The following is a 12,751-nucleotide window of genomic DNA, read 5'->3' on the forward strand; positions in this document are numbered from 1 at the left end:
ACCTTTGAGAAAAGGGAGAAGTGGAAGATAAGAGGCACATAACGTGTTTGACAAAATGCCTCTCCTAGCCTAATGATCACAATGATGACATTACGGTCTAAGGAGTGAGTCCATTGACCACGAGAGTGGCGGTGGTGTTGGTGACCTTGTCTCATCTTCATTATCTAAGTGTTGCTAGCCTAATATCTTAGGAAATCAAGGATACCTATATGAGTTGCAAGATCCAAATCCTCCTTTCCAATTGATTGTTTCCTTTGTTTGTTCCTTATTTTCATGATGTTTCATGTGCATTTTCTTACTATGTTTGGGTTAGCTTTCAAACACTAAACACTCTTGTGCTTAATCCCCTTACCGCTTGAACTCCCTCCTTGCCATCCTTTGAGAACGATACTCAGAAATCTTTCCGTTTTAACACCTATTCCTTTCCATCCACCGCGAAAACTACACCCTTCAAATGGCGCCGTTGAAGACCTTCTTAATCTTCTGTAATTCTCTGCTCACTTCATTCATATGCATGCGATCCCTTGATGATGTTGAAGCACAAGTGAGTCCAATTTTAAAAATGGAGAGGAAGAAGTTATGCACCTTGCTCTCTTCAATTTCCACCAAATTGTCATCATTCTCCAACTTTTCATTTTGTCTTATTCCAAGTTTGCTTTCTTGGCATGCTAGAAGTAATGGGTCAACAATTTTCATCACTTTCTCAGATAATGCTGCCTCAACATACTCATAGAGACTCGCACATTCACCATTCATGAATAGAGCATCTGTGGGTCTTTTAGCTGTGAACATTTCCAACAAAAGGATTCCAAAGCTATACACATCTCCAAAAGTTGATGCCTTTGCTCCTATCCCGTACTCTAAATCCAATTTATTTGTGAAAAAAAACAAAGCAAATGAAAAAATAAAAATTAATAGATCATTTTAATTCTTGGAAAAGAACTTCTTCAACATAAGATATAATATATGAATATGACTTTTTCTCTTAAGCTAGTTAGTTATGGAAACTAGTGGTAAAGTTTTATGACAATATTCTTACCTGGTGGAACATAACCAATTGACCCCTTTAATCCAATGGTACTACTTTGTTTACCAAATGGATCTCCAATTGTACGCGAATAAAGTCTTGATATGCCAAAGTCTCCAACATGAGCAGTTAAGTCTTTATCAAGCAGAATGTTACTTGGCTTTAGATCACAATGAATAACTGTGGGTTCACAATCATCATGGAGATAATGCAATGCACAAGCTACATCAATTGCAATGTTTAACCTTTGAAGAACACTTAGAACGGTTGTCCTTGCATTAGATGAATGTGTATGTAACAACATATCCAAATCCCCATTTTCTATGAACTCATAAACCAAAGCTTTGAATTCATTACCTGCAAAATCACAACTCGAGCAGCAAGTCAAAATTGGAACAAGATTTCGGTGGCGTATGTTCCTCAACACTTTACATTCTGCAAGAAAGCTCTTTGTAGCTCCATTTTTTAAAAGGTCAAGTACCTTCACCGCAATTGTATGTTCTCCTCCACCTTGCTCAAATCTTCCTTTGTAAATAGAGCCAAAACTTCCCGAACCGATCAAATTTGTGTCAGAGAAACCATCAGTAGCTTGATGCAGGTCTCTATAGGGGATTTTGGAAAGCTTTTCAACTTTGGATGGCTTAGCTGACTCCACCCTCTTTTGTTTCTTCCAACACAATGTTAGAAAAGTAATGAATGATGCAAACACCAAAGCCGAGCAGATACATGTGAAGATAACAATCATATGCTTTAAATCCTTTTCGTGTTTTGTTTTCTTCACATGACATAGAGGTAGATTTAGCTCAGGAATACCACCACATAGCTTTTTGTTTCCTAGCAATGATACATTGGTTGCCGCTGCAAACACTCCAACTGTTGGTACCTCCCCCTCTAGATCATTGAAAGAAAGGTTCAAATATTGCAAGAGAGGGAGCTTTTGGAGGTATCTTGGTATCTCTCCAGTTAACTTGTTGTTTGAGATATCCAAATACGTAATGCTTTTTAAGGAAACCAAAGAAGGTGGGACTTTACCTTCAAAGAGATTATCATGCATATCAAGATATCCAAGGCTCAAACAATCTCCAATTGCATCTGGAATTTTGCCCGACAACTTGTTCCCGGAGATGTTTAAGGCATTTAGTGTTTTCAATTTGCCCACGGCGGGAGATAATGGACCAGTGAATGAATTATGGGAAAGGTCAAGGTACTTAGACAGTGATGGCAAAGTAAAAACTTGTTGAGGAATGGTGCCGTCTAGTTTGTTATTGTTCATGTACCATTCATTCAAATTCCTGAAGTTTTCCACATTTGAGGGTATATTGCCATCAAAATTGTTGTTTGCCAAACCAATTTCAGCTAGAGAAGTAAGGTTTAAAAGAGTGAGCGGTATTTTTCCAGATAATTGATTTTCACCCAGACTCAAAACTTGTAGTTTATGCAATTCACCTATCTCACTAGGAATAATACCTGATAATAGATTGAATTCTGCTCCGAAAGCGATCAAGCTAACTAGATTTTTTATTCCTCCGGATATGGTACCAAATATCTTATTATCTCCTAAAAGTAGGAACTCGAGTTTGGATGAGAGGTTAGCTATGGTGTTTGGTAATTTACCTTCAAATCTATTTTCAACAATCCCAAGTTTATTTAAATTACTACAATTGGACAAGATGTTATAAAAGCCAAGTCATTGAGGGGATCATTGCTACCAAGAAGATTGCGCCCAAGGTTCAAACTTGAAGATCTTTTAACCTTCCAATATTATCTGGAACTTTACCTACAAGATGGTTTTCTAGTAGCGAAAGAATTTGAAGCTTAGAGGCGTTGGGAAATGAAATTGGGATGGTTCCATGGAATTCATTGCTAGAAAAATAAAAGCCTTCTAAGTTTGGCATGGTGTCTCCTATGTAGCTTGGAATGGTCCCTTCAAGTGAGTTTATGGATACTGAAAAAGATTGTATAGAAGTGATATTGAAGAAAGAATGAGATAGTGTACCAGTAAAATTATTGTCACCAAGTGAAAGGAAATTTAAACTCCAACACCGCGTAATCTCATGTGGAATACATCCCTTCAAATGATTCCTCCTCAAGTCCAATCTTCGAAGTGATGACAAATTCCCAATAGTGGGAGGAATTCCACCTGTCAATCTGTTAGTATCGAGAGATAGTTGTTGTAGCTTCTTCAAATTAGCTAGGAATTGGATTGCTGTAGGAAGGTTCCCCTGGAGGCCATTTTGAGAGAAATAGAGTTCCCTAAGGTGTACGCAGGTGTTGAGATTAAGCTTAGCCACTTCTCCCGTCAGTGCATTCGCAGACAGGACGAGAGATCTTAGTCGAAACAAACTACCAATCTCTCCTGGAATTTCACCGTACAAATTATTGGCATAGAGATGAAGAACCCTGAGGAAAGTGAGATTTCCAATATGAGGAGATATAGTCCCCACCAACCCAATCCCAGGAAGCCTCAACGCCACAACTCGTGGGTGTCGATGGCCACAGCTCACTCCTTTCCAACCACAATGGTGAACAGAGTGATTCCAGGAGTTAAGAACTACTCCTCCATTGGGATCATCAGAAGAAATCCGGTGTTTATATAGACATGATAAATCAAGATCGAATCTGATATTAATTGGTAGGTAAGTTTAAAAGCGGAGGAGGCAAATCTCATAGTGGATGGAATATGGTGGTTAGAGCTGAGAACTATATTTATTTTATGCTAATTATTTAAACGTTCATTTCCAGTCTGTTGGATTATATATGGGTATGAATGCAATTATTTGAGGTGGGGCTACTCCTACGTGAATAACATGATGGACAGATGGTAAGAAAGCAAGAATTGAAGACTGAAGACTTTCTATTAATTATTAATATAGCATCTTGCAGACATATATAGCTCGTTTTTCATGCTTCATCTTCATCACCTCAATCAGTGATATGCTAAATCAACAACTTAGCTTTCTGCTAATTAACATTCACACCTACAAACATTAATTTTTGAGAAAATGATTATTTTTGAGAAAATGATTAAATAGGCCATCGAATTTTACCTAAAATGTCAATTAGCCTCTTCAAGTATAATTGTAGAATGTAATCAATGGACCCCTTTAATCCAATAGTACTAGTCTGATTTCCAATTGAGTCTTCAATTTCAAAATTTCAAATGAATAAAGCCTTTATATTCCAAAATTTTCAACGTGAGCAGTTAAGTCTTTGTCAAGCAAAATTTGTGTGAGGCTGCCTCATGGATCTCAATCTGTGAGACGGGTCGAATCTTTGATTGATGAGGTAAAAGATTTGATCCATTAAAAAAAAAATTGACTCATTAATCAAATAGTCGACCCGTCTCAATCGTGACACGGTCTCACGTAAGTGTTATCCTTGATTGGAGGTGAAATGAGCTAACTTTACGAAAGGTGAGACATTGTTGAAGATTTGGAAGGAGGAATGGAGAGTGTAGTAAATTTTAAAAGTAGGATACATGCATCATACATTACTTGGTAAAAATATGAAAAATTAACCTGGAGGTTGTGGTTGAGTGGAAGGGACTTTTTCATCCTTAACCAAAAATTAAAAGTTCGATACTTGGCTTTAGATCAAAATGGAGCAGCCTTAAATCTCCATGTGTATTTAATTTGCCTCTAGTTTGACCTCAAAACACATCACTCTCTTGTTTAAGGTGCGACGAGACATATGCATTTGTTATGTCCAATATCACAGATGGTCGATTTGAAAGCTTAAGACTAAATGTGGTGAAACCACCAAAATCGGAAAACATTGGCGGGTATTTACTCTTGATAAATACACCTGAAATCAAACACCATAATGACAAAAAACACACACACACAAATATAAAGAGACTCGATATAAAACTAAAAGGGAAAGCTATGGAAAAATATGGCATTTAAGTGTAATAAACCACAGGAAGATGTGAAAATTATAACACTTCGAACATATATTAGATATACTTTTTTATAAGTTTTTATCACTTTATATGAGCAACTTGTGACTCAAAGAAAACTTGTCCTTGTGAAATACTTTTTTTACAAGTCATTTATTTATTAAAAAAAAAAAGAGTAAATACATTTTTATGTTTGTTGTTTAATGTATAAAAAGTAGTTTCAGGATTTGCAAATTGCAATTCCATTCAGTCAGTAAAAAGCACCTATAAAAGTTAATTTGGAAAATCAATAACACAAAGAAGCTACCAAATGAAACAGTCAGTTTTAAATGTAGATTATTCTTCTTCCCTCGTTTTCTTCACTGTTTCACCTCAGTACCTACTCACTTCAGTCTATATTTGGGCTTTATCAAATGTTTTGGGCCTGTGGAATATTTGGATTTCTTTTTTTTAGGCCCAAGCCTACTAACCTCAGTAGTTATGCCGTGGACCCAGGTCCACCTTGCAAGGTGGACTTGGGTCCAATACGATGTCGTTTCACAATTTCTTTATAAAAAAAAAAAAAAAAATTAACGGCGGCTCCTCGTCACAACAGAACACAAACTCTACATTCACATACCCTATACTCCCTATTCACATACCCTATACTCCATATTCACAATTTGAAAACTCTACATTCACACATTACAGGCTATATGTTTAGAAACTATATTACCACCGATATGCATTCACACATTCAAAACTCTATATTCACAGGTCCTATACTCCATATTCACAACTTGGAAACTCTACATTCACACATTACAGGGCTACAAGTTGCTAGAACTCTGTTAACTTTACTACAGATTCACACATTCATAACTCTACATTCACAAATTCTATACTCCACACTCACAATTTGAAACCTCCACATCCTTTACTACAGATTCACACATTCATAACTCTACATTCACAATTTGAAACATCTACATTCACACATTTCAGGGCAATTTATATCGATTAAATAAACCAAGAATTTACCATTATGTTTCCCGTACCAAAATGAGTTCTATGTAACACATGTTGTGGTGTGTGGATTTACCATGACTACAATTTTAGAGAGACACGAAAGCCAAAGCCTATGGGGTCGTAAACCGTCTTTACATTGGACGGTTTGGTGTTCTTTAATGACTACAATTTTAGAGAGACGCGAAAGCCAAAGCCTATGGGTCGTAAACCGTCTTTACATTGGACGGTTCGGTGTTCTTTATTGACCGCAACTTATTATTGCTCCTACCTGTTTTTGTGTAACACATGTTGTGGTGGAACGACGTCGTTCGTGGTCCACGACTGGTCTTTCTCGGTCCGTTTAACGATCCAAGTACACCCACGTGGCCACGTTCACTTGTGGGAGTCAAACTCAGGTTCTCCCGAAATTCTTCCCCACAAAGAGAGATAGATCACTTACCACTTGAGCTACCCCATTAGATTAGTCCAAATTATAATGTGGATCATTGATATTGACATACAAATTTATTTTTAGTTGGTCAGACAGTTGATTTAGTATCACAAGATTATAAATTTTAAAAACTCCAAAAGTTTCAAATTTGACTCCACATGGTAGCATTTAACTCTAAAAGGTTTCAAATTTGACTCTACGTGGTGGCTATCTATTGACCTTCTTAGTTTGAGCTAACCAGCTATGAACAATTTAAACTAATTTCATAGTGCACATTCGAGTAGCGGCTACATATCTAACATCATAAAAGGTGTAAGACCCTTAATCTTTACTCGAAAAATTAATTAACCTCTTAAATTTTTAAAAATTACAATTAAACTCAAAAATGTTATTTTGAAACATTGAAGTCTAAAAATTAATTAACCTCTTAAATTTTTAAAAATTACAATTAAACTCAAACATATTATTTTGAAACATTGAAGTCCAAAAATTAATTAGTAACTTATAATTACAGGTCACCGAGGTTTCGGTGAATCCCAGCCTTCTCCAGCGAAGGAAAAGGCAAACTAACTGATTGCCTTCTCCAAATGCGGCTGGTGACGGTTTGGTTAGTATTTCCCTTCAAAGATAATCAACCATAATACGCAATGATTCAAATATTAAATGCATTAAATTCCTTAGTGAAAATAGTAAAAAACAAAACAAAACAAAAGTTTCCACTATAATAATAATATATATTTAAATGACAAGAATGCCCTCTGGCCTCAATCAAATTTACGTACAACACCCCCAATCGGCCAATCATTCCCCAGCTCAAAAGCCAGAAAACCCGGTTCATTCGCAATCACACTTTCAGAATCTTGGCGGCTCGGACCACCGGATTTTCCCTCGCAATCGCCTCCCGGCCGGCCGCCTTGTAATCAAACGAACAGTCGTGGCGATCGGAGTATCTGTGCTGGTAACAGAACACCTCCCCGCACCGGCACCGGAATCCCACAAGCCCTAATTTCCGCCGGCATCCTGCTCCCGAGCACCGGCAAACGTCCCTCGGCCTCTTCAAGGACCGAATCTCCGACGCCTCGAAGCCGTTTTTCGTCTCCGATCTTTGCGGCGGCGACTCCGCGGGGCTAGATCTCAGGTCAGCCGCGCCGGAGAGTTTCGGATCTGAGGTCTCGGGTGATATGGCGGAAGAAGAAGAAGACAGCACGCAGAGGGGTAGGGTTTCCGGCACCTTGAGCTCCGCCTCGTCTTTCTCCCTCTGAGCCGCCATGGCTGCGAAGTTGCGTATGGAAATGAGATTTGTTGGGAGAGATAGCGGAGAGTGGAGAGCACAAAACGTGAAAAGGGGTTTGGATTATGACTTTTGAGGCTGTTAGCCACCGGTGGGGAAGCCTAACTTTACTTTGTACGGACTAATAATAATGTTATAAAAATCACCAAAATAGCTTATTGGTAAAGAGTTTGAGTCGTTTAAATATAAAATCGAAACTTATGATTCATTAAATTTGATCTTATGATAAAAAATGTTTGAAAATTAATTTAGATTCAGCATCAAGCAAGAAGCTTCACCCACAGCGTTATTTATATATGAAATTGAAATTATGCAACTAATTCAGATTTAATACGATTAATTCACATTTAACTTGTGCATTTGAAAAGAAGTTTGATCCAATTTATTTTTTTAAATACGATGATTGTTTTGTAGTTTTTGAGGTGTCAACTAAGAAAAGAAAAGAGAACGCATCAATCAGCGTGCAGCGTGTGTACGGGGCGCGTGTTGCAATGCATGTGAGAGTGGGAGAACGCAATGATTGTTTTGTAGTTTTTGAGTTGTCAACTAAGAAAAGAAAAGAGAACGCATCAATCAGCGTGCAGCGTGTGTACGCGCGTGTTGCAATGCACATGAGAGTGGGTCCCACAAATCTGATAAAAATCAAAGTTCTTGAGAGGAGATTTTTTTTTTCTCTCCCTCCTCCGCATAAGCTTGTTATCCTCAAAAAACTATAGAAGAGAATGCTCTAACATTACACTCAAATATTAAGGAAAAATAATATATGTTTTTAAACTATAAAGAAATAACAATGTTCATCCATTAATAATCACTATACAAACAAAAAATGACTGACTATAATTGAAAAACAAAAATTTTCATTTCTCCTATATTTAAATAAAATCATAATTTACTAGTTTATAGCCCACACTAAAAAAAAAAAAACTAATAATAATAAGTTGGACTTGATATCTATTGCAATGGAGCACCTGAAATGGCTTAGAAGACCATGAAGAAGAAGTTACAAACACAACAGAAAATATTGTCTGAGGAATTTTTTATTTTTTTTTTGTTTTTTGATAATTTTAAGATTTGGATGTACGATGTAGAAAGAAAACAGGAGATATAGAATGGCAGTGAACCAGAATAATGCATCATAATAACCATAATCACAATGATATCCACCAAACCAGTAATATGAACTTGGAAACTAAAGTCAATAAACAGAGTCTTGCCAATAAGCGCGAATAAATGCGTTGATCCAACCTGTGCTGCATCCCGGGATCCATTGATACACGACAGAGTTTGAGCACGAGGCGTCGTCGTTAGATCTTATCCAGCTTCTCGGCCCTGATAACGGGGTTGGCCTTGGCGATTGCATCGCGTGCAGCAGTGCGATAGTCGAAGAGGCAGTCGTGTTTATCAGAGTAGCGATGCGAACCGCAGTAGAGGTTGCCACAGCGGCATTTGAATCCAGTTAGGCCGACGCGTTTCTGGCAAGTGGCACAGCGGCTGGGACCCTCCTTAGCCCCGGCCCCCGCCTTGAGCTCGGGAGAATCGCTCGAGCTCGAAGTTAGGGACGACGGCACGGAAATAGCCGTGGCTTCAACAGAACTGTTCTGCATGTCTGCAGAGTCGACGACAGCGGGCCCCTTCTCGCTGCCACTCGACCCGTTAACGAGGTTTTCGATTGACGATGCCGCGAGCTTGGCCTGTTCTTGTTTCAACACCATGTCCTTATAGCACTTGGAGCACATGTTCATGTTCGCTGCACTTCCGAAGAAACCGCAGTTGTTGATGCACAAAATAGGGCCTTCGGGAGGGGGATGGCATCCTGTCTCGTTGTGCTCCATATCCTCGCTACTGCTTCAAATTCATTCAGAAAAACACATTAATATAAAACCAGAATGCGGGTTATGCAGCTATACCTTCCTCTCCAGGGAGAGAGAACTCAAAATATCAAAATATAAAAACAAGAAAGAAAAGAATATCCTTTACTTTTGTATGACCTACGAGGTACAAGAACCTAGCCCGCAGGCACAACTACCTCCTGAAATCCTGAATCAAATACCCTAGACTTTAAACCACTTAAGGTGAAAGAAATGGGTCATTAGAACATATGTTTTGTTTCAAAAAGAATACTTTTTAGGAAGCATAAACTTGATAGGGATAAAACTCAACTGTGGCTCTGCTTGGAAGGTGTTTAGACGAAACAAAGTTTTCAGTTTTAACGACAAGACTATTCTTGGCAACCAAAACAATGTTCTGCATTCAATTTTGGGAGTATTATACCTTAAATACGTTAAATCAAACAACACCTTGTATTTCAATAATCTCGTAAAAATCAAACTTTAGAATCTAAGTTAAAAGGGTAGTCATAAACTCGTAGATGATGGATATCTCTACCACAACGCCTCAAAAAGCCATAGCCACAAAGCTTCCTTTGCCAGGTAGAATATCGTAGCTTAATCATCCTAAACAAAAATGCAGTATGCATAATCTTATTCAAAACATACAAGAAAAGTATTGGCTAAGCTCTTCTACATAAGCCATGCTTAAATTAGATATGAAGCAAATTGCCCTCACGGACAGCTCAGTGGATTGTGGGCAAGATATAAAGCAAATTTACACTTCCCCAGAACAGATTAGCAAAACATTGAACATCAACAGAACAACATTTATTCATTCAATAGTCCCACAAAAAAAAGAAAAAGGCAAATTTTTTGTGAGAATGAATGTTTAAAGAAGCAAAATTAACAGCTTTAACAGCTCCAGATCTTTATAAACAGTCCCATGAAATCAAATTATTCACAAAAGCATCACACAATTCTCCACCCTAAGAATAATCCAAACCTAAAAGATTCAAACTTTCAAAATTGAAGAACAAAAACAATAATTAACACCACAACCAGGGAAAAACCCAACCGATGATCCCCAGAACATGAGCTGAACACTACCCAGACAACCAAGAATCAGAATAACGCAGAGAAAATCCAAAGAAACAGACAAACAAACAAGAAATCGATCAAGGCAGAAACCTATGCAAATATAGGATTAAAAAAATTGAATTTCCGGGAACCATAGAGTACTAAAGCGAGATGGGTTTTGGAAACTGACCTCAAAGGGATTGAGAGATCGCAGAAACGAGAGATTTTGTCAGAATTTCAAAGCTGAATCGTGGAGAAGGAGAGAGAAAGAGAGCTTTTTTTTTTTTTTTCCTTGGTGTCCCTGCCAACAAACGATCTTTACTGATTAGGTGGGTCTTGTGGGACTCCCCTATTGGTCCTGGACTTGTTTAATAGAAGAAGTGGGCGCATTGCATTCTCGAAAACATATGGTGGAAACCAGACTTGTCACTTGCGTACCAAAGATTCAATGTATTTGTCTGTGGAAGTTTTGTGAAGTACAAAATATAGAATATGAACCTTAGACTCCAATTTTGTGAGGGGGTTTAGTTTACCAAAAGCCCAACAACAATTTTTAGAAAAATAATAATAAATTAAGGGTGAACCACTATTTTTACCGGTGAGGATATGGGTTCAAAATGATTGATGGATCAAATAGAAAGGGGAGAATGTGGTTGATTAGTCTATATGATTTTTGAGGAGTGTGATCAATCAACTTGTGTGTGATGATTAATATGACGGCAAGGTAGGTAAGACAGTCAGTTATGCGTAACAGTTGTTATGTGGGCAGGATGATGTCGGTACAAGGAACCATGCAATCTATAAGTACAAGCGGAAACCAAAAAGATGGTGCAGAGTTTTTTTTTTTTTTGTGACGAGAGAAACTTACAGTTATTACGGCATGGTGTACACTAGATAAATCTTATTTTATATATTAGTCCGCAAACAACATATAAAAAGTAAACAACACTGGAAAAGAATTATGCAATGCAATTGATCGAGATGGTATTCGCAATAATCATATTATAGCATTATGACTCACTACGATGATAACTTTTTTTTTCTTACTTGACCAACAGTCTATTACAATTCTTATTGAATGGTTCCATTTAATTTCACTTTAAGAAATAAACTTTTTTCCACTTTATTTTTTTAAAAAAAATATAGTCTTCTTAAACTTTTGCTTTTTTGGAACAAAGAACTCTCCAAAAGAAGTAGTCAAATAATTATGGCCTTTTCTGCCGACTAGTATGTTGTCCAATAACATTTGGTCTATGCAATAAATTTTGTTTAAAGGGTCATTAATAAAAATACAGTGAGATTTTTTAATGTAAATGTATCTAATATCTTAATCATTTTTCTTATTTCTTTATGGGTAATACTAAATATAGTCACATACTTATTATCTTACTCCCTATTTTTTAATGTGATGTGATAGCTCTTATCACACAAATCTGTTTTGATCGTCCATATTATTGTGCATTAAATGAATAATCATTCGTTTTAAAAATAAGAATCAAAATGATAATACATGTACTAAAACTAAATGATACTAGCTAATTAAAGGTATAATCAAGTCAAGTTGAAATTGAATCGTCAAAACTCAAAATTCAAATCAATTCAAAAAATCGAAGCTAGAGCTCTAAGCTCTAGATCAAATCAAGTCAAACTTGAGCTAGTCAAGCTTAACTCGAATAGGTTTGAGAATATTTTCTAAATTTTTTAATAAAAAAAATAGTTATAAGCATTTTGCAACAAAATATCATAACAAAAACTCAAATTTAAATTTTGATTATAGTCATTTTATAATATGCAAGTATATAAATATATTAATTAAATGTATAGTATTATATTTATATTAATATGTTACTCAAATTCAAACTCACTTTATACAATTGAATTAAATTTGAACATTCGTTAAATCGAGTCAATCCCAAAACCCAAATATTAAAATATTTTCTTCTTTTTACTGAGCATTTTATGAATATCGTACATAGGTTATCTCAACTAATGAACTCCAAAATCATCATTATTTAGTCATTTACAATTTTAGAGCATCCTCAATAATTAGTTTTTTGCACAAAATAATTTTAAAATGCTAAGAAGAATAGAAGGAGGGAGGGAAAAAAACTTTTTAAAAAAAAAAACAAGAAAAATGAGTTTTCAAGAAAAAGAAAAGAAAAGGAAAGAAAAGAAAGAAAGAAAAAAAAAA

General features: G+C 36.5%; 3 protein-coding genes across 4 annotated transcripts in view; all 3 read right to left on the reverse strand.

Moving 5' to 3' along the window:
• LOC116025396 (probable LRR receptor-like serine/threonine-protein kinase At3g47570) overlaps positions 1–3,590 on the reverse strand; it is a 5,120-nt gene extending 1,530 nt beyond the window's left edge. Inside the window, exons 1-5 of the mRNA XM_031266617.1 lie at positions 3,583–3,590; positions 3,093–3,427; positions 2,780–2,972; positions 1,040–2,649; positions 472–860 (exon numbers count right to left, since the gene is read on the reverse strand). Coding sequence (XP_031122477.1) covers positions 472–860; positions 1,040–2,649; positions 2,780–2,972; positions 3,093–3,427; positions 3,583–3,590 — 2,535 coding nt within the window. The remainder of the gene's footprint in view (positions 1–471; positions 861–1,039; positions 2,650–2,779; positions 2,973–3,092; positions 3,428–3,582) is intronic.
• Positions 3,591–7,011: 3,421 nt separating this feature from the next.
• On the reverse strand, positions 7,012–7,808 carry LOC116024955 (zinc finger A20 and AN1 domain-containing stress-associated protein 5-like). Its single transcript, XM_031265998.1, has one exon. The coding sequence runs from the start codon at positions 7,631–7,633 to the stop codon at positions 7,208–7,210; it is 426 nt and encodes a 141-aa protein (XP_031121858.1). The 5' UTR covers positions 7,634–7,808; the 3' UTR covers positions 7,012–7,207.
• A 949-nt stretch (positions 7,809–8,757) lies between these two features.
• On the reverse strand, positions 8,758–10,918 carry LOC116024523 (zinc finger A20 and AN1 domain-containing stress-associated protein 8-like). 2 transcript variants are annotated; one of them, XM_031265431.1, is made up of 2 exons: positions 10,751–10,918; positions 8,758–9,499 (listed from the first exon to the last, which is right to left on the reverse strand). In XM_031265431.1, exon 2 carries the CDS (start codon positions 9,484–9,486, stop codon positions 8,959–8,961), a length of 528 nt encoding a protein of 175 aa, XP_031121291.1. In that variant the 5' UTR covers positions 9,487–9,499; positions 10,751–10,918; the 3' UTR covers positions 8,758–8,958. The 2 variants fall into 2 exon arrangements, with proteins under 2 accessions (XP_031121291.1, XP_031121290.1); XM_031265430.1 differs by having other exon boundaries at positions 8,758–9,496; positions 10,751–10,915.
• Between the last annotated feature and the right edge of the window lie 1,833 nt (positions 10,919–12,751).

Source organism: Ipomoea triloba, chromosome 7 (genome assembly GCF_003576645.1).
Source record: "Ipomoea triloba cultivar NCNSP0323 chromosome 7, ASM357664v1".
In the NCBI taxonomy this organism is placed as follows: Eukaryota; Viridiplantae; Streptophyta; class Magnoliopsida; order Solanales; family Convolvulaceae; genus Ipomoea; species Ipomoea triloba.